This window comes from Rhipicephalus microplus, chromosome 4, assembly GCF_043290135.1.
Source record: "Rhipicephalus microplus isolate Deutch F79 chromosome 4, USDA_Rmic, whole genome shotgun sequence".
Lineage (NCBI taxonomy): Eukaryota > Metazoa > Arthropoda > Arachnida > Ixodida > Ixodidae > Rhipicephalus > Rhipicephalus microplus.
Window position 1 is genome coordinate 73,860,648 of NC_134703.1, and position 17,910 is coordinate 73,878,557.

The 17,910-nt window shown below is 47.4% G+C and overlaps 1 protein-coding gene across 6 annotated transcripts in view; it reads left to right on the forward strand.

Annotated features, from left to right (window-relative positions):
* LOC119172118 (uncharacterized) overlaps nt 1–17,910 on the forward strand; it is a 144,844-nt gene that overhangs the window by 116,124 nt on the left and 10,810 nt on the right. For 4 of the 6 annotated variants that reach the window (XM_075892958.1, XM_037423115.2, XM_037423112.2 and 1 more), the window contains exons 2-3: nt 16,030–16,230; nt 17,552–17,833. In XM_075892958.1, the coding sequence (XP_075749073.1) occupies nt 16,030–16,230; nt 17,552–17,833 (483 nt within the window). Of the gene's footprint in view, nt 1–10,725; nt 10,868–16,029; nt 16,231–17,551; nt 17,834–17,910 lie in introns of those variants that run through there. The other 2 variants (XM_037423113.2, XM_075892959.1) reach the window with 2 other exon arrangements.

Genomic DNA, 17,910 nt, shown 5'->3' on the forward strand with positions numbered 1-17,910 from the left:
CGCACCTGCTCCTTTCACCCACTCTGAAAAATTATCACTCAGGCTACACGCAAACTCAACAAAGCTTTCCCCAGGCTTCTTTCTTTCCCGTCTAAATCTCCTCCGAAATTCCTCTGTGGAGAGCCTGTATTTTGCGAGTAATGTCGACTTCACTGAACTGTATACGCCTGCCTCGGCTGCGCTCAGTCTGGCCACGACCTGCGAGGCCTCACCCGGTAACAACGCAAGCAACCGCTCTGGCCATGTGTCCTGGTGAAATGAATGTTTCTCACAGATCCGTTCAAAATTAATCAGGTAGAGACCAATGTCCTCGCCTGTTTTGTACGGCTGAAGCAAACTCGTCATCTTCAGGTTCTCAGTATGCGGCGGCGCCGCATCTGCATTGCGTGCTAATCTCGCCTGCTCTAGCTTTATTCTCTCGAGCTCAATTTCGGCCTGTCTTTGTTCTCTCCTTTCCTGCCTTTCCTTCTCTTCCGCTCTTTCCCTCTTTTCTTCCTCCCTTTGTTTCTTCTCCTCACATATCTTTTCCCAGGCCTCGCTGAGCTCGTCCTCCTCGAACCCCACTTCGATTATCGCACTGCGAATTTCGGGCTTCCTTAACCTGCTATTGATATCCAAGCTGAGCTCTGCTGCTAACAGCAACAGCTCTTCTTTCTTTAACACTCCGATATCCATATCTTCACAAGAGCCAACCAATACTTCTGCAATATTCACCGCACACTTGTGGCGGCCCTTCAGAGCCAATTGCCCGATAGAACCCTGTTCTTATCGTCCGGCAAAACGTGATCGCTCAAGCACTCACCTAACCTCGAGCTGCCGAAGGTCGTGTCTCCCGGAGCCACGTTCCCAGGTCCGCCGATCCCAGATCGTCGGGTCTGCCTTCTGCTGCTCGTCCTTAGTTTCCGGTAGTCGTTACTGCGACGGTTGTGCCTCCCGGAGCCACGAAGTCTCGCTCTGCCGATCCCGGATCCGCAGAAGTCGATCTTCCGTCCGCAGCTACTTCCAACCTCGAGCTGGCGAAGGACGTGTCTCCCAGAGCCACGTTCACAGGACCGCCGATCCCAGATCGTCTGGTCTGCCTTCTGCTGCTCGTCCTTAGTTTCCTGGAGTCGTCCAAAACTTCATGCCGTTACTGCGACGGTTGTGCCTCCCGGAGCCACGAAGTCTCGTTCTGCTGATCCCGGATCCACAGAAGTCGATCTTCCGTCCGCAGTTTTCTGCATGCCTTTTCTTGATTCCACCGCTGCCATCCAGTTTGTAGCGTCGTCGGGGTAGATTGGGTGGGATGACCAAGATCAGGCAGGTCATGAAAGCAGGACGTCCATTTAGGAAACTTGAAAAAAAAAGGGATTTATTTGCATTCAAAGAAAAGTTAACTGGTCATCGTTGTTCCCCCTTCTTCGCGCCCGCCGTCTCCTCCGTCCTTTTTATCCCTCTCGTTGCCGCCCCTCTCCCTCTATCTCGGTACATCAGTCCACTTCACGAAAGGCAGGGGCGGCCCGCAGTAAGAGGGGGGGATCAAGGGGGTGAATCGTCCACCCGGAGCCCGACTTCCCCTCAGCTCTATGCTCAGTTGTTCCGGGTGGACCCATCCACTCCAAGAAGCAGCGACGAAACTTTCGTTCCCCGAAACCGCCGCCGCATTCCGCAGGGCCCAGCCGTGGCGCCAGCGCACCGTCCCGCGACACAATGGTCAGCCTCAACAGTCGCTGCGTTCGCGGAACTGAGTGGCGGCGACATCACGCTCGTCTCGAAGACGTCACTGGCAGCGGGACGCAACATGATTTAGAGCACGTTTGAACTTGAGGTGTTCTTCTCTCTCCTGCACTCCTCTCCCTCTTCCTTCCTCATGAAGTGACATCCAAAGCGAAGTCACCTTCGTCAACGTGCGTCACATTGACGGAAACGCAGTACGCTCCTTGGTAAGCGAATCGCTGAAGAAGCAATCCGAAGAATGGCATCCCTCCTTCAAAAAAAAAAAAAAAACTGAATAAGGACCTAAACTTACACAAAACTGCAAAATTACTTGTTATTTTTATTCAGAAAACACTCTCGGTGGTATAGTGGTCACGCTACTCAACGGCAGACCTAAAGGTCTAGGGATCGAATCCCAGCTGTGGTGATCGCATTTTCGACAGCGGTGAAAATGCTTGATGCCCGTGTATTTAGATTTAGGCGGCGCGGTAGACAACCCCGGGTGGTCTAAATTTTGGGAGCCCTCCACTACGGCGTCTCTCATAATCATTTCGCGGTTCTGGAACGTTTAACCCGAACAGTCATTGTTGTTATTAGAAGCACCCTCGTGAGATGTATATTGCGTAATAGTGATAATAAAGAGAAAACAAGAGAAGAAAATGTATTACCGAATAGGTGTGTGCAACTAGCAATTCTTGAGGGTATATTTAACCCTGGAAAAAGTGAACAAATTGAAATACGTTTGGAACAACTCTGGAATGCATGCCAGCCGTTCTTGCAACTTAGTAAAGTGATCTTCACAACTTCTTTCGCCTTGAAGAAAAGAATTTGGCTCAACAAAGAAATACGAGCACTCGTGTCCCCAAAACTGCTCATAGGGCGTGAATTGTCGTTTTATAGCTAGTAAGGTCACGACCCCGAGCGAGGTATCTATAGCTACACTATACGTTGCGTTTTTCTGTCTATGTTATGCAAGTCTAAGCAGTGTCTTGTGCCTTTCACAGACTGTGACATGGAAAGAGACCGGTGGCAAAGAGTCCTTCACAGTGTTGCTCTTTTAGATCAAGCCGTCCAGAAGGCCTACGATACGGCGGTAAGGTTAAGCCTTACTGTCCCAACGTGGGAATCACCTGCGTCCACTCAAGGGTTGATAATGAAGACCTGAATCAAGCTTGACATATATACCGTATCACTCATAAGCTTGCCAATATTAAATAATAGTGTAGCATTGACAGAGTTTCGAAAAGTAAATTGTTACAGTCCGAGTTGTGACAAAAATCACGTCATTACTTTTCGGTTACTGCGTGAAAATGATACATCGCTAGTCAAATGAGTTAATTTAATAGAAGCGTACGATGGCATGCGGGCAGTCAAAATTGCACGTAGTAAAAGCTAAGACGTTAGGTCAAGCCTTTCCCAGCTATAAAACGATCATTCGCGCCTCTTGAACACTTTTGGGCACGCGAATGGTCCTATTTCTTCGTGGAGTCGCATTTGTTATTTTAATGCAAATAGTTTGAGATTGACTTTATTAAACCACGTGATAAGTGCACGAAAATACACTGTATACGTGGTTTGGTGCGAAGGGAAAAAGCTGCATTTCACAGCTTGACTGGCCCCTTCACCCAGAGAAAAATCGAAAAAAGAACGGCTCACACTGAAACCTAACACGTCGACTTCACATTTACTTTTCGCGACCCTTTGAAGAACGACCTCTGACCTCGGTCTTCTGCAGAGAGGATAATCCTCTTAAGCACCCCTTCCGCTCCTTTTTGTTTTAACTGTTGTGGGAGCTGTGTTGTAGAAGGGTAAAAAGCGGAAAGCGTACGGGAAAGAAAGCGAAAAAAAAAAGATCGAGAGCGCAAACAAGGCGTCCGTCTTTAACGAGTAGAGGCGGAAATGTTGTAGGCCCGTGTGCTCAGATTTTGGTGCACGTTAAGGAACCCCAGGAGGTCGAAATTTCCGGAGCCCTCCACTACGGCGTCTCTCATAATCACATGGTGGTTTTGGGACGTTAAACCCCACAATATCGAAAATCTCTAACGAGTGTTGCTGTTGGATAATTTTTTAAGTTTTAAAACAAGGTAAATGTAACTGCATATTCTGTAACGGTTACTGTGTGAAAAGTAACACTGTCACAGCTGCACGTTCCTCTAACTTGATAGTAACCAGTTACAGTTACAAGTTACTGATTAAAAGTATACAACTATTACAACATCAAGTTCGTTAAGCATGAAAATAACTATAGTTACAGTTCAAAGTTACAGAAAAACAGCTAGTAAACGGTATCGCGTTACTAGTAACTAGTTACTGCCCAAGATTACCATATATATTGTTCGCAGGGCCGAAATTGATCGGGATTTTACATCGGTTCTGTGCTTATTTCGCTGCAGTTATAACTTTGGAACACTGGTTAGCCTTATGACAAACGTTCGTGTTTGCGAATAGCGACCATTCATTTCAGTATTCTAAATTTTTCGAATATTAGCGCCCTTCTTCTAGCCACCTCTAAAGAAGCGTCTGATGGTTCAGGAAATCCCTGCACGTTCCTTGCTCTCATCCTTCGCAAACAGGTATATCCGGGCGACTGCACTTCGTAGCGTGACAGCTTATCGCGTAGAGTGCAATGGCGAATGAGGCCCTCCCAAGAAGCACTAGCCTCAGACGAGAGAGACGGAAGTGACAGTGACGCGCGATGCCAAAAACAGGCACATCTGCTCCACCGCGGTGCAATTACCCTGTCCACGTTTGACGAGACGACGCCCGAGAAGGGGTGCGCCGCAGAGACGAAAAGAGCCGTTTCTCGGTATTTTATTCGTTACGCTTCCTCAGATACCGCCCACGGTTATATGCGGTGGCGGGATTTGCGCGTCCTAGGCTAACCTCCTAGTGAAAGAGCCGACGAGCCAATAAAGGTAAGGGAAACGCCAACTGACACGTTGTCTTAGTAGGCAGGGGATCGCGAATTATTGTCAGCATCGGCCGTGTTACACTTAGTATGCCATCTCTCGCGAGGTTAGCGACGGCAACAAACACTGGCTCATTCTTTGCGAGAAAGACCAGGCGGGAAGATTCACTGCTGCTGGCTGCTCACCTCCATAGAAACATGAACTGTATCCATAATATGGCATACTCTTCTTCTCGAAACTTATTGATTGATCGATTGATTTGTGGGGTTTAACGTCCCAAAACCACTATATGATTATGAGAGACGCCGTAGTGGAAGGCTCCGGAAATTTTGACCACCTGGGGTTTCTTTAACGTGCGCCCAAATCTGAGCACACGGGCCTACAACATTTCCGCCTCCGTCGGAAATGCAGCCACCGCAGCCGGGAATCGAACCCGCGATCTGCGGGTCAGCAGCCGAGTACCTTAGCCACTAGACCACCGCGGCGGGGCTCTCGAAACTTATTGATAAGTGATAAAAATATGTGCCATCATCTATGTTGGCAGCATACATATGTAGGGAATTTCATGTGTACGGAGTATTCTAAATTTTTCGTACAAAATAGTGCGGAGTGCGAGTACGCCGCACGGACTGAGCGGAGTATACCGTACAGCAGAGATTCTCAACCATGTTGGTCACAGGGAGACCTACTAAGTTCAATTAGGCGCCAAGAAACCTAGCCTTCCCCAATCTTACGCTTTCATGCATGCATGCTTTCTTCATTACGCTCACGCTACATTCACGTATACAATGAATTCGAAAACAAGACTACAAAAAATATTTATTCACTGACATGCAACTGAAATCACTTTCTTCGCACCAAGGCGATGCGAGACTTAATCAGGGTCAGCTGCACGTCGACTGCTGAATTCAGCCGATTCCCGTGCTCGCTTTTCAGACAGGCAGTTGTCGAGAATGTCTGCTCACAAGCATACGTACTTGCTTGCGAATGGCAGCTGCGCATGCCCACTGTCTAATCTTCGGCCCCAAAGTTCAATTTATTGATTGGAGTTTAACGTCCCAAAAGCACCACTGTATGATTAAGAGAGACGCCGTAGTGGAGGGCCCCGGAAATTTTGACCACCTGAGGTTCCGGATATTTTGACCACCTGGGGTTCTTCAACGTGCACCAAATCTGAGCACACGGGCCTACAACATTCCCGCCTCCATCGGAAATGCAGCCGCCGAAGTCGGGATTCAATCCCGCGACCTGCGGGTCAGCAGGGCCGTAAAGTTCAAGCAAGAGAAATGCGCATGGGGGTAATATAAGGCCTCCGAAATTTAAGTGCAGTACGTAGCTTAACCGCGCGGGTCGTTTAGGGAGTGCGGCTGACCGCTATCTGCTGGCGGGATTTATTGCGCAGCTCGCGCGTTTCTGTTATGCGCTGAGATGCTTATCGACACTCGGGCGCGAGTAATGAAGATTTATTCGATTGATCGCACTACTATCTTAGCGATCTGGCAAGTGCGGAACGTGGGGGAAATTTATCAGTGGCTCGCGGAACCCTGATGATGAGCTTGCGAAACATCTATAGATGACGCAGAACCCGCTTTGAGGAATCATGCCCTACGGCATACTCCGTATAATAGGTGCATGCAGTGATGAACTGGGATTATCGCAAGCTTTTATTTCGTATTTCATTTCGTAAGACCGATATGCAGTATCCCACACAGGGTTATCAATACACTCATATGAGTTACATGGCGCGTCAGAAAACGGGTTGGCTGCGATGTTGCCCATTATTCACAGAATTCGGTAGCGCACAGTTCAACTTTTCTCGTTACAAGCCTCACGTACTCAGTGATCCGTACTCTTGTAAAGAAATCGTGTTTACGGAGTTAAGCGCGCTTTAATACACAAGTCTGCAAATCTTCACGCCGTTTCACGAAATGCCTATAGATTAGACGAAGGTAAAATATATAGCTTAAAGCGGGTGGTCTTGGCGACATCACACATTTTAAAGTAGCACACGATCACAAGGCACGCCTGAAAGATCATCTACGGAAGAATAGAAACACCCTTGTGCTCCGTGACCTCAATAACTGAGCTCGACAGTCGACGCTTTCTAGGCAAACTAAGAAAGCGCTAGGCCAACTGCGCGTAATGATGGTCGTGATTAGGAATCGAGGTCACGCTAGAGTGCAGTTTTGTGGCGAACTGACTGAGTTAGATTGCTCCATGTTATCCCACTGTCTTCAAACGACACTTTGGGTTCTGGACATTTACTTAGATTACATGTACACCTTTGCGTTATATATGTTTTTGTCTCTTGCCTGCTCATAATGCCCGCAAGATGCTAATGCCCTATACCGTTTGGCGACGCTGACACCGTCTGGTGTGATCCTTTATGTACATTCAATGTAAAGTAGACTCGTTGCACTCGACATCATAAGTCCAGTTAGGTCCAGTTACGGAGCAAAGACGTAGCACTTCGCCACTACACGGGGCTTTATGTGTTTGTCCTATATAACCTATAGACCCTCTGCCATGTTTGTAAACAGAGGTAGGCGCCGTCGACGTACCGAGGCGCTTGTAGCGCCGTCACGGCGCGTAGGCTCCGCCCAGCCCAAAGCTTGCCAAACCCTATATGATCACGTGGCAACTGGCACAACAGCTGCGAAGCTGACTCTCTCCGAACGTAGAGTTTCCTAAAATTAACTAGAGGGGACTCTTGTGCTGCGATTGTTCAGTGACCATGGGAATGGTGGGTACTACACAGATTTACCTAGTCTTCGTACTTGCAGGCGACGAATCGTACTTTAGGCTTCGTTTATTGCTGGTTTCGTTTTTTTAGGGGCGAAACTCCTTATAGCGGCACCCGTTCGTCCCCCGTAGTATGTAACAAGTATAACATTTTGACCTCCAAGGTGGTGCCGGTGAGAGACTTCTTCTGTGCGTTGTTGTACAATAAAAAATAGTGCTCAATGTACATGTCAATGCCTGCTAATGGGAAATGAAAGACAGGAGCATTCAACTTTTAGTTCGATCACCATTATCAGCCATTGGCATGTACATTGAGCACTATCTGACAAGAAAGGCTACGTTATACTCGCTGGGTGTAACCTCCTTAGCTTTAGAAAGGTTTAGCGAGCGTTGAGCCGCAGTGCCATGAATGCAATGAACTTGTATATACCATGAATGAACTCGAGGTGGTTAAGAATGGGAAGTAGATACGAATCGCAAGCCGTAAGAAAGTAAAAGCCGAATTCTCCGCCTCTCATTTCCCATTAGCAGCCATTGGCATGTACATTGAGCACTATCTGACTGAAAAAGTTTGCTACATCATACTCGCTGGGCGTGTAACCTCTTTGGTTTTCGAAAGGTTTAGCGAGCGTTCGGCCGCAGTGCCATGAATACAGTGAACTATAGTATGTACCATGAACTCGAGGTGGTTAAAGGTGGGAAGTAGACCCGAAGCGCAAGCCGTAAGAAAGTGTGCGTTTGCCACCTCTCGTTTAGTCCTTGGAATGTCCGCTGGATGGTGGTGCTTCTATATTGGGAATATATGATGAAAAGATGCGAGATGGTGGTACTTGGAGTGTTGAATAGATGGACGAACGGACACATAGACAGATGCATGGATGGACGCATGAACGAACGCAAGAGCGGCTGCATGGACGAACGCAGGGACGGACGCACGAACAGACGCACGCACGGACGGGCTGATGGACGCATGGACGGTCACACTGACGGACGCATGGACGGACGGAAGCAAGAACGAATACGGACGAATTCTTCGCCCCACTCTCCATCATTCACTCCGTGGATATGCTGTCATTTTTTTCTTTTTGAAGGAAAGAATGAATCTTTTTGAATTCCGTGACCCGATTCGAAATGGTAAGTCTAAAAGAATGAGGTGATGAAGCGCAACCGCTGAACATTTGAGGATTTTCGTTTCGTGAGGAAACAGCTCCAAGCCACATGAACACACGGAGGCAGAAGCAGGCCAGAAGTACGAAGATTAGACAAGTAATGTGTATTACCCATCATTCCCATGCTCGCCGAAGCGCCGTGCGTTGCAGCTCCCATAGACACTAGCGCCAGAGTTCCCTCTAGTGTATATGAGGAAACTCTAAGTCTCCGAACGTGCTGTGCTCGGAGGCAGCGCATGCAGCTGCTTTGCCAGCTGTCACTTGATCATAGAGGGTGCTAGTTCTAGGTGGTGGTGGTGGTGGTGAGCTTTGGGCTGGGCGGAGCTTACGGCCCGTGACGTCGCTACAAGCGCCTCGGAATGTCGATGGCGCCTGCTCCTTTTTACAAACATGAAATAGGCCGATACATACAAGAGGAAATACTAGGCGCTATACGATGGCATCTCTTGTCCAGGCATAAGAAAGAAGTTGGCATGCCTGAGTGAGGGACAGGCCCGTTGTGGGGATGTGTCCAAGTCTCGGAGAAAGAAAAATAAACGCGCGAACGGGGCAAAAGCGACAAGGGCGAGCGCTGAACTCGCAAGAACATTTGTTGGGAAAATTGCACGTGTGCACATATATGCTGTTTGACACAGCCTTCGCCTTCTGCCTAAATGCGTCAGCTCTTTATCTAAATGTTGTAAACATACCATTCACACTACTTTCAGGTATTTAAGCAGGTGCTATTTATGACGTCTGGTGTCGGACAGCGTGCGTATGTGCAGTTTTTTTTTTCTAAACAAGAGCTGCAAGTTCAACGCTCTTCCGTATCGCTTTCGTTCCGTCCGTGTGTTTCTTGGACCGCAATATCTCGAAATTAAAATAACGGACACAAACCATAGCTCACCAGAAACGCTGAAAGTTCAAGCTAAACAAAATGTGCTCGGCTGGTATACTAATCAACGTATCTTGAATATCTTGCAAAGACAGAGCGTGAAACAACTTGATTTGGTCCGCAATAGACGCGAGTAATGCCAACGTCATCTGGCCAGGCCCACTCGGGGACGTTCATGTTAAAAAAGAAATAGAATAAGCCGCTTGGTTAGGTTCTACATTCCATATTTGATAGTCCTCTGAGAAAGTCAGCGCACGGACACGTCGAAGAGATGGGCAGCCGGCACCGAGCATTGCACCAGCCTTCACAGAATACACAACATTATATTTTCTTCGCTTCTTTATTGTAGTAGATATCATGTGGACAGTCGAGGTGAATTTTGCAGTCGCCGTCATGCCTGTGTAAAGTACCGATATCATCTCTTAGCGCGTCGAATACGCTCATGTGCGAGCGAAAGCTTGCGAAGGCTGCAAACAGGCGCAGCTCAAGCAGAGATTGAGCGAACAGGCCGGTTCCGTCTGGGCGAACAGAGACTGAAGGCGTGCCGGCAGTGTCCCGCGTTGCCAAGGAAGCAACTGGAAACCTTGATCAAATGGGTGCGGTTCCAGGGATTCATATCTAAACAGAGATCAAAAGACAGGAATCGGTACAGAAATGAATACACCGTTGTGCTTTCTGTGACCTCACCGCTTTCAATTTTCGCTTTCAGGTTACAGAAAGCAAGAAAAAAACACTTATCTTCCTGGGGTAACCGTAATCTCTTGCGTCGGTATTTTGTAGAGGTACGTGAGGTCGGATTATAAAGCAGCTGGCTACCAGCCTCATTTCGCATAACATTCCAATGTGTTGATAAACGCGCTCATTGCGTCGCCATTGCGGTGAAATTGACTTGTGTGTGGCGTTTCAATAAAACGAACGGGAGCTCTATAAAATGCGTAGACGTTTTCTGCACACAGGACGAACCAAAAGCGGACTGCTTATGTACCGTATTCTTTTCGACGTCATTCTGTGCAAAACGTCTGCAGTGGTGGAACACGGCGAGCTCGCCTAAATTGGAGCTCTATAGTCACTGACCAGTCGCAGATGTAAGCCAAGCTTTCGCACAGTTTTCTTTACGCTATAGTTAATTCGCGAACATGAGAAAAAGTCGGCGCCCATATCTGTGCTGCATACTGAGTACGCGCGCTCAACTCAGATAGACCAACGCTCTCATGATGGAGGGCGGCTGCTCGCTCCAGCGTAACAGTCAAGGAGATGCGCCTCTATCTTATCGCCCAAGAATGCCGGGGTGGTGGGTGAGGTCTGGACGCCGGTCGGCCGGCTCTTTTCGACCGGCGATCGGCGCGAGGAGGGTGTTTCGCTTGGTGCGGTTGCTGCGTGCGGTGCGCTGCTGCTGCCGCCGATACCGTCGTGCACGCTGCATGTTCCACCAACTAGTTCGAGGATGAAGTTCGCGACGGAATCCAGGAAGCGGCTCGGTGAACTGTTCTTTTTTCTTTCTAAGAGAACATACTGTTGGGCTATAGTCGGTTTGTTACGTTCAATGAAGTCATGGTGCGGATGAAACACGGACTACAGAAAGTACACGTCCTGCACTCTTTCTGTGGTCTCTGTTTTGTCAGTGCTATGGCTTCACTGAATGTTTTTTTTTTCCTGCTTTGCCCTGGAGTTGGATGCAGGCGTGAATCGAATTACTCGTTCGAACGCACCTACTCACGGTTAGAAGATATTCGAGGATATTGCGGGCCAGCGTCAGCATGCGCTCTGGCTCCCTATTAATTTGTTCGCCGCCTCAGATTTCCTAATGTGAGCGTAAATCTGAGGACACCAGCGCTTTGTTGCCTTTCCGTCCCCATCGTATACTGCAGCCGCCGCGGCCGATGATCGAACCCGCGTCCTGAATGTTAGCAGCTAACACCTCAGTCGCTATAAGCTACCGCGAGGAGTTATCAAACACAGGGTCCTCATTTTCTTCTGCATATGGGAAGATACGTACGTTGAGAACAATCTAGAACGTCGTATTCTCAAGGCAGACTGAATTAGCTAGGGGACAAACGGGGGTTAAGGATATCATTGTTGAAATAAAGAAGAGGAAATGGACATGGGCCGGGCATGTAGCGCGTAGACAGGATAACCGCTGGCCATTAATGGTAACTAACTGGATTCCCAGAGAAGGGAAGCGGGTTAGGGGGAGACAGAAGGTAAGGTGGGCAGATGAGATTAAGAAGTTTGCGGGTATAAATTGCCAGCAGCAAGCACAGGACCGCGTTAACTGGCGGAACATGGGAGAGGCCTTTGTCCTGCAGTGGACGTAGTCAGGCTGATGATGATGATGATTCTCAAGGCCTCCCCCCAAGTGTAGGGTAGACAACCTAGCCAAGCTTGGCTAACCTCCATGCCTTTTCTCTCAATTACTCTCTCTCTCTCTCTGTGTCTCTGTCTCTCCAAGGCCGCCAAAGCGAACACGTGTCTTCGAAATTGCAAGCATTGCGCCATTAATCCGCTCAATTAATAACGAATCGTATGGTGTTACGGTGGTAGCATTTATTTCGCCTCCGCAATTAGCTATACACTTGTGGCTGTAACGACTGCATTACGCCATGTGACTTTTTTTTTTCCAGGGGCAGTTGGGTATAATAGCTTTGATGAACCAGGTGAAATCAGTGCGCACTTGGTGGTTTGATTAATAGGCTTTTCTCGTAACCACGTATCTCGCCGAAACGCGAAAAACACTTCTTATAGATGAGAGTTCTTTCGCTGCCCTTCGCTGCTTGTATTTGCGTGCGTCGCGCTGATATATGAGGAAAGTCTGATGCAATTTCACCGCGTGTTGATTCTCAACGAAACGCGACAGCAAGCTGGCGAAGCCGAGACTCCGTAATTACCGGTGCGTGAAAGTATTTCAATTCAATTCAATTCAATTCTTTATTCATCAAGTGCGAACATGAAAAAGTTTATGGGTACAGATTCACTGGGAGGTCCCAAGGTAAGAACCGCAGGCGGGACGCAGGCGGGACGCGCGAAACGCAGGCGGGACGCGCGAAACGGCGGAGCCGCTCCGGCGAACCAAATTTAAGCTGTTACTCGAGATCTAAGTATAGCCATGCCGGCAACAGTTAGCGCTATGATACTTCATTACGCTTACCACTCTGGCGTGGGTTGCTTGCCTGTACTTATTATTCTTGGCTATCCCACAGCATGCATACACCCGTTATTGGAAACGAGCTACACGATGTGCGACTCGGTGTCAATTTCATTTCTTGCTTTTCTCTCAATTAGACCGCTCCTAATTTCATCGAGATCTTTTTTTTTCGTTTTGGCTATACGTGAAAAGTATAGCCAAATTCTTCGTGCTGCCCCTGTAATATTCAAATCTGAAGTTATTCCGGCCCATTATATATATCACTCTCGATACGGTCTCTACTAAACTAATATCTTTTGTTCGTCCGCTTATTTTAATCAGATCGTGGCGGGCGCGACAACTATAACATTTCTTTGGTGTGTCTACTTGCGTACAGAATTTACAGACTAGTACAGTATTACAGACAAGTACAATAATAATAGGAACAGCGAATGATGTCAAAAGAAAGTATAGGGGATGTTATTAGGAGTAAGTGTGATGCAAAAGTGAAGAAAGAGAAGTGGAAGGAACCGAACCTACACTCTAACCTTTGAATAACACGTCCGATGCTTTACCACTGAACTACAGTGGCGGTTATCTCCCGTCTACTTTATAGGGTATATATGTGCGTTTAAACGTGTGAGCGTCTGTCAGCGCCGCCGGTTGCCATTACGGCGAGTTTAAGAACTGTCTTTTTCGCCTGTTGGCGTCACATAGCACGTGGTCTTATTACAACCTAGTAGCTCAGGAATAATCTCTCGCATGCTAGCTGAAGGCATCACGTCTGCCAGAACGAGACATTATTGATTATATTCAAGAAATCGACGTACTCGTAGCTTTGCTGAACACGTACGAATCGTGTCATCACAAGCGATCAGCGTTGAGAAAGCTATAGGGCGTGCCTATATACTACAGGTTAACATGCACAAAGTATGCATAACCAACATGGCATTTACGAGCTTTGCGCTACTTTATCACCTTATGACAGCTCTGAAGGGCAAATTGATGACGGAGAAATTTTCAGTCGTGTTCAAAGTGACAATATTTTTTACTCTGCACGTGACTTTAAGGACACGTTTATTCATGTTTATACAAATGCTCTGAGACATTTGCAGTTCGTTGATGTTCGTTCCTGCAAAAACGTAATTTGTCGTGGTTTCTCGAATTTTATTTATGTATTTGTGTGCTAGTTTTTTTTTTTTTTTGCTAATGTACGCGGTAAGCTTGTGCGGTCGGATCAGTGAGCATTATTAGAGTTCAGAAACAAGGTTGAAGAGATGTAGCCTTCGTAACCCTTTGTATTCTGTGCCCACTTCAGTTGTGCAAGTACCCATTTTTCGGGCATATATTCAATAAATTTATAGGTGAAAAGGGGGATATCCTGAAAACGAGAAAAAATGGCTTTATTTATAGCAAAAAACAAGTCTTCTAGTGGACACAAGGAGACACGACGTCCGCAAATATTAGGATGATTTTCACTTATTGCTTTAAGGAAAACAAAAACAAACATTTTTTCGTTGTAATTTTCTCCTTGAGGCTTCGGTAGCGCCTTGTTGTCTTGCTTCGATAAAACTTTTTCTCAAGATTGCAATAATTAAACTACATTTGAACACTGAAATAAGATAATTTTACATTTACAGGCGTTGCTGCTGTGCAATAACGAAGCAGTTTTCATGAAATAACCCGTGTTCAATGAAAGTATAATGAAATTGCGCTAAGTCATGCGAACGTAATGTTGGCATGTCGGCATCATTCTTATCTGAAGATAATTGCTGCTCCACTGGTATTCAAGAATTATTTGCACCATTAAAATATAGTTTGTACGCCACTGTCACTTTATCGAAGGTCATATTCACGAAGTTGAGGCATACTCATTCAATACGTTCTCTGGCAAATAAGTGGCTGAAACTTGGCGTTCATAGCTTTCTTGACGATGAACTACCAACTCGCCCAAACGCTGGCGTTAATCGTTCAAAATTTAGTTTTTTTTTGGTGTCTTGAGTTTTTCGCAGTCACGCACAATAACTTTCACAGAGGTCTCCATGGCCATCCTTCAAACACCGATCCGCCAGACTTTCTGTTTCAAATGCCGCCAACAACGTTCAAAGCCGGTAGCGCATTTTGTCACCGCTATGCGCCTTCGCATCTATTTGAGCGGGAGATCAGAGCCAGGCTCGAGATAAGGACCTCTTTCGAGCACAACTTTTTTGTACTACCCTGCGTGGCATCGTAGCATAGCGTTCACCGTGCGGCCGCTCGAGTCATCACGAATATCCAACGCGAAAGAAATAAAGAGTTCCCCGGAAAACGAAGCAGAATTGAAGTCGAGTGCCGACGACTCACTGAGGATACCGCGCGCGCGTTACTGCAGCTACGGGCAAGAAAGAGAAAAGTGTTATCCGTAAAGCGGTCACCCGAGATTACACGCTCTTGAATAACAACGTTATCTCTCTTCTTCTTTTTCGAGTGGAGAGACTGACACGTGTTCCGCCCTCCCGTATACCGATCGAATCACCTGAGGCTCGGTTCGAACCGGTGCAAACTGTTCTGCATCTCTTGACGTTGCCCGATCCTTTCTTCTCGAAAGCTTTTGGCTGAGGACATTACGCGCGATCCACTTGTCCCTGATGAGTTCCGATAGCAGTGCTCGCTTGCTGGTGCACTCCTCTGCGGCCTCCCACTGAAGAAGAGCGAGCGAAAGGACCAAAGCAACAGTTGAGCACCTTGCACGCGCGCTGTACGAACACTTACAAATGCGCTTATGATGCACGTGATAGTATAGTTTGCACTCTATTCAATCCTTCCCCGATCGCGTCCTCGCCTTTGGTATTTTTTTTCACTTGACGAGAAAGTTCTTCGTTTGTTATCGTGATCGGACGTCCGCTCGACAACCGATCGTGTTGGCCTTGCGCTAAAGGCTTTCCTTATCGGAGCTCGTTCAGCTTTGCAATGGTGTTACGTCCGTAGCAGCTTTGCAAAACGGTGGCGTATCTTGGTTGCCGACAGCAACAGAACAGCGTGTAGTTGTATCGTGCTTTATTAGATGCGCAAATATGATGAAATGGGTGATGCACTTTGCCGCAATCAATCAATCAATCAAAGTGGTGACGCAATATGTACTGTTCAGTGCGCCTACTATTTATAATTCTTCTAGATACGTAGTACATTCACTGGTAAGAGAGACCAGGAAAATTCAGGTGTTTTGATGCCACGTGATTAGATAAGCGGAATTATTGGGACAATAAAGCGCATTTCTTTCTCGGTCATCTGAACCTATCATTACTCATCACTATACTTCCGTTTCCCTTCTGTTGTTCTCATTTCCCAGAAGCTACAGTGCACCTGCCTACTATAAAGGCTGGCCTCTCAGAGTTTTCTTTACATGAAATCTTAATCATAATTACGCATAAAGAGCGAATACGTCCAGCTAAAAAAAATGTGCATACTTTGCCTGAATCTGCACATCTCGCTTCTTTCCAACACGCTCTCCAACGCGATGTATTTACTCTGCATGCGCAGAGTCTATGTCCAAGGAGCTGGACTCGAAGACCTTATGCCAGCTCCAGTCGAGCCCCTCCCTGGCCGGCAGTGTCACTGGCCTCGGATCGGCGGCCACCATCGCCACGGTGGCAGCGGCGGCGGCACAGCACGGGCCGCCCAGCGGCCTGCCCTCGCCCACGGAGAACGGGCCCGCACTACCACCAGGAATACCGCCATCAGGTACAACTGCAACGTGACAGTACGGCGATAGTTATAGCGCGAGAACAAAACGACGACACAGAGACAAGAAGGACACGAAAGACATTTCGTGTTCTTCTTGTCTCTGTGTCGTCGTTTTGTTCTCGCGCTATAACTATCGTCATGCCATACCAACTAGCCCAAGCTGCCACACGCTACAGTACGGTCGTGTGCATGTGGCACCTGCAGTTAATTGCATCTAAAACCTTAGGCCTTAATTAGGTCTAGAGCTGGCGGCGTTGACTGACTCGCGTGTTCACAGGTGACGACATCACGTCCCTATGAGGTCACATTCGATGGCGCAAAACGTCACCACGTGGCAGTGATAAGATAACGACGTTTGGAATGAGCTGATATTAAGTGCTTGTGGTTGCGCGAGACAGTGCGCGAGACAAGGTTTCCAGTGAGGACCAAGCCCAGGTTGGTACACTTAAGCGGAAGACACATGGCAAACATGGAACTACAGCAATAAAGCCCAGAGTTCAGGTTAATGCCGCACGTTTGTACTCGAGAATCGGTCACTCATCCACGGGTGGTCAGCGCGGTATTTTATTTAAGAACACGGTTAGTGCATGCAAGTACCGCTGTCTTTCTGGACTGCTGACCACCAAAAGTATCGTTATAAGAAGACGATGATTTGACTATATTACATCTACAATTGTTTGGCTGCGTAACCAGCGTGCACTCCATCAATTTAAAAACTTGACTGAAAGAATGTATTACGGAAGCTTACCGCGATAGCGATTCTGGATACCTCTATTGCGTTTTGTTGAAAACACTGCCTTTGTTTTGATGAATGAGATGTCGCAAAACAAAAAGAAGAAAAACCTCACTCCTGACTTGTCAACTTAGTGAATTGACACAATTGATTTCTGAGAAACTATCGCAAACGCAACAACATTTGATAGACTGAAACTTGCTGCAACCTTTCAGAACAATTCATCGATTGAAATTAGGATGTTGCCAAACTACCAAATTGTTCATATGGTATGAGCATTTCCAGTCCTTTATATAGAAGTCACTTGTGCCGAGATGATGTGTGGTTGGTGCTGAAGTTCTTCAGTCCTCCTAAACCACCTTGATCAGGCCGCACTGGCTTGTACAAGAATGATTGGTTTTAAGGCACGAAAAAATGCAAACATAGGAGAGGACATGGGACAGAGCACCCTGTTTTTTGTTCGTGTCCCCTCTTGTGCTGGCATTTTTTTTTGGTACCTTTGCCCAACAAACAGCTCTCTCAAGGCTTGTAAAAATAGCTGAGTTATAACTGCAACAGATGTGATAACGTTGATTTCACTGACAGCAACGGCAATAGCCATAATGACGGCTTCGGCGGCGGGCGGAGACGAAGAAGTTGACGACGGAGCCCTGGACCCGGAGGAATTCTACGCGGCCATCCCAGAACCTCCGGACGGCGGCTGGGGCTGGATGATCGTTGCCGCTTCGTTCCTCTGCAACATGGTGGTCGACGGCATCGCTTACACCTTCGGAATCTTCTTCCCCGAATTCGTGGACCACTTCAAGGCACCCAAAGGGACCGTCGCTTGGGTTGGATCATTGCTGTCGGGATGTTACCTGAGCGCCGGTGCGTATCGCTTTCTACACTCCGCTTGCTCTCAACAGCTTCTTCAATGGAGGATATTGAATTCCATAAGAAATAAT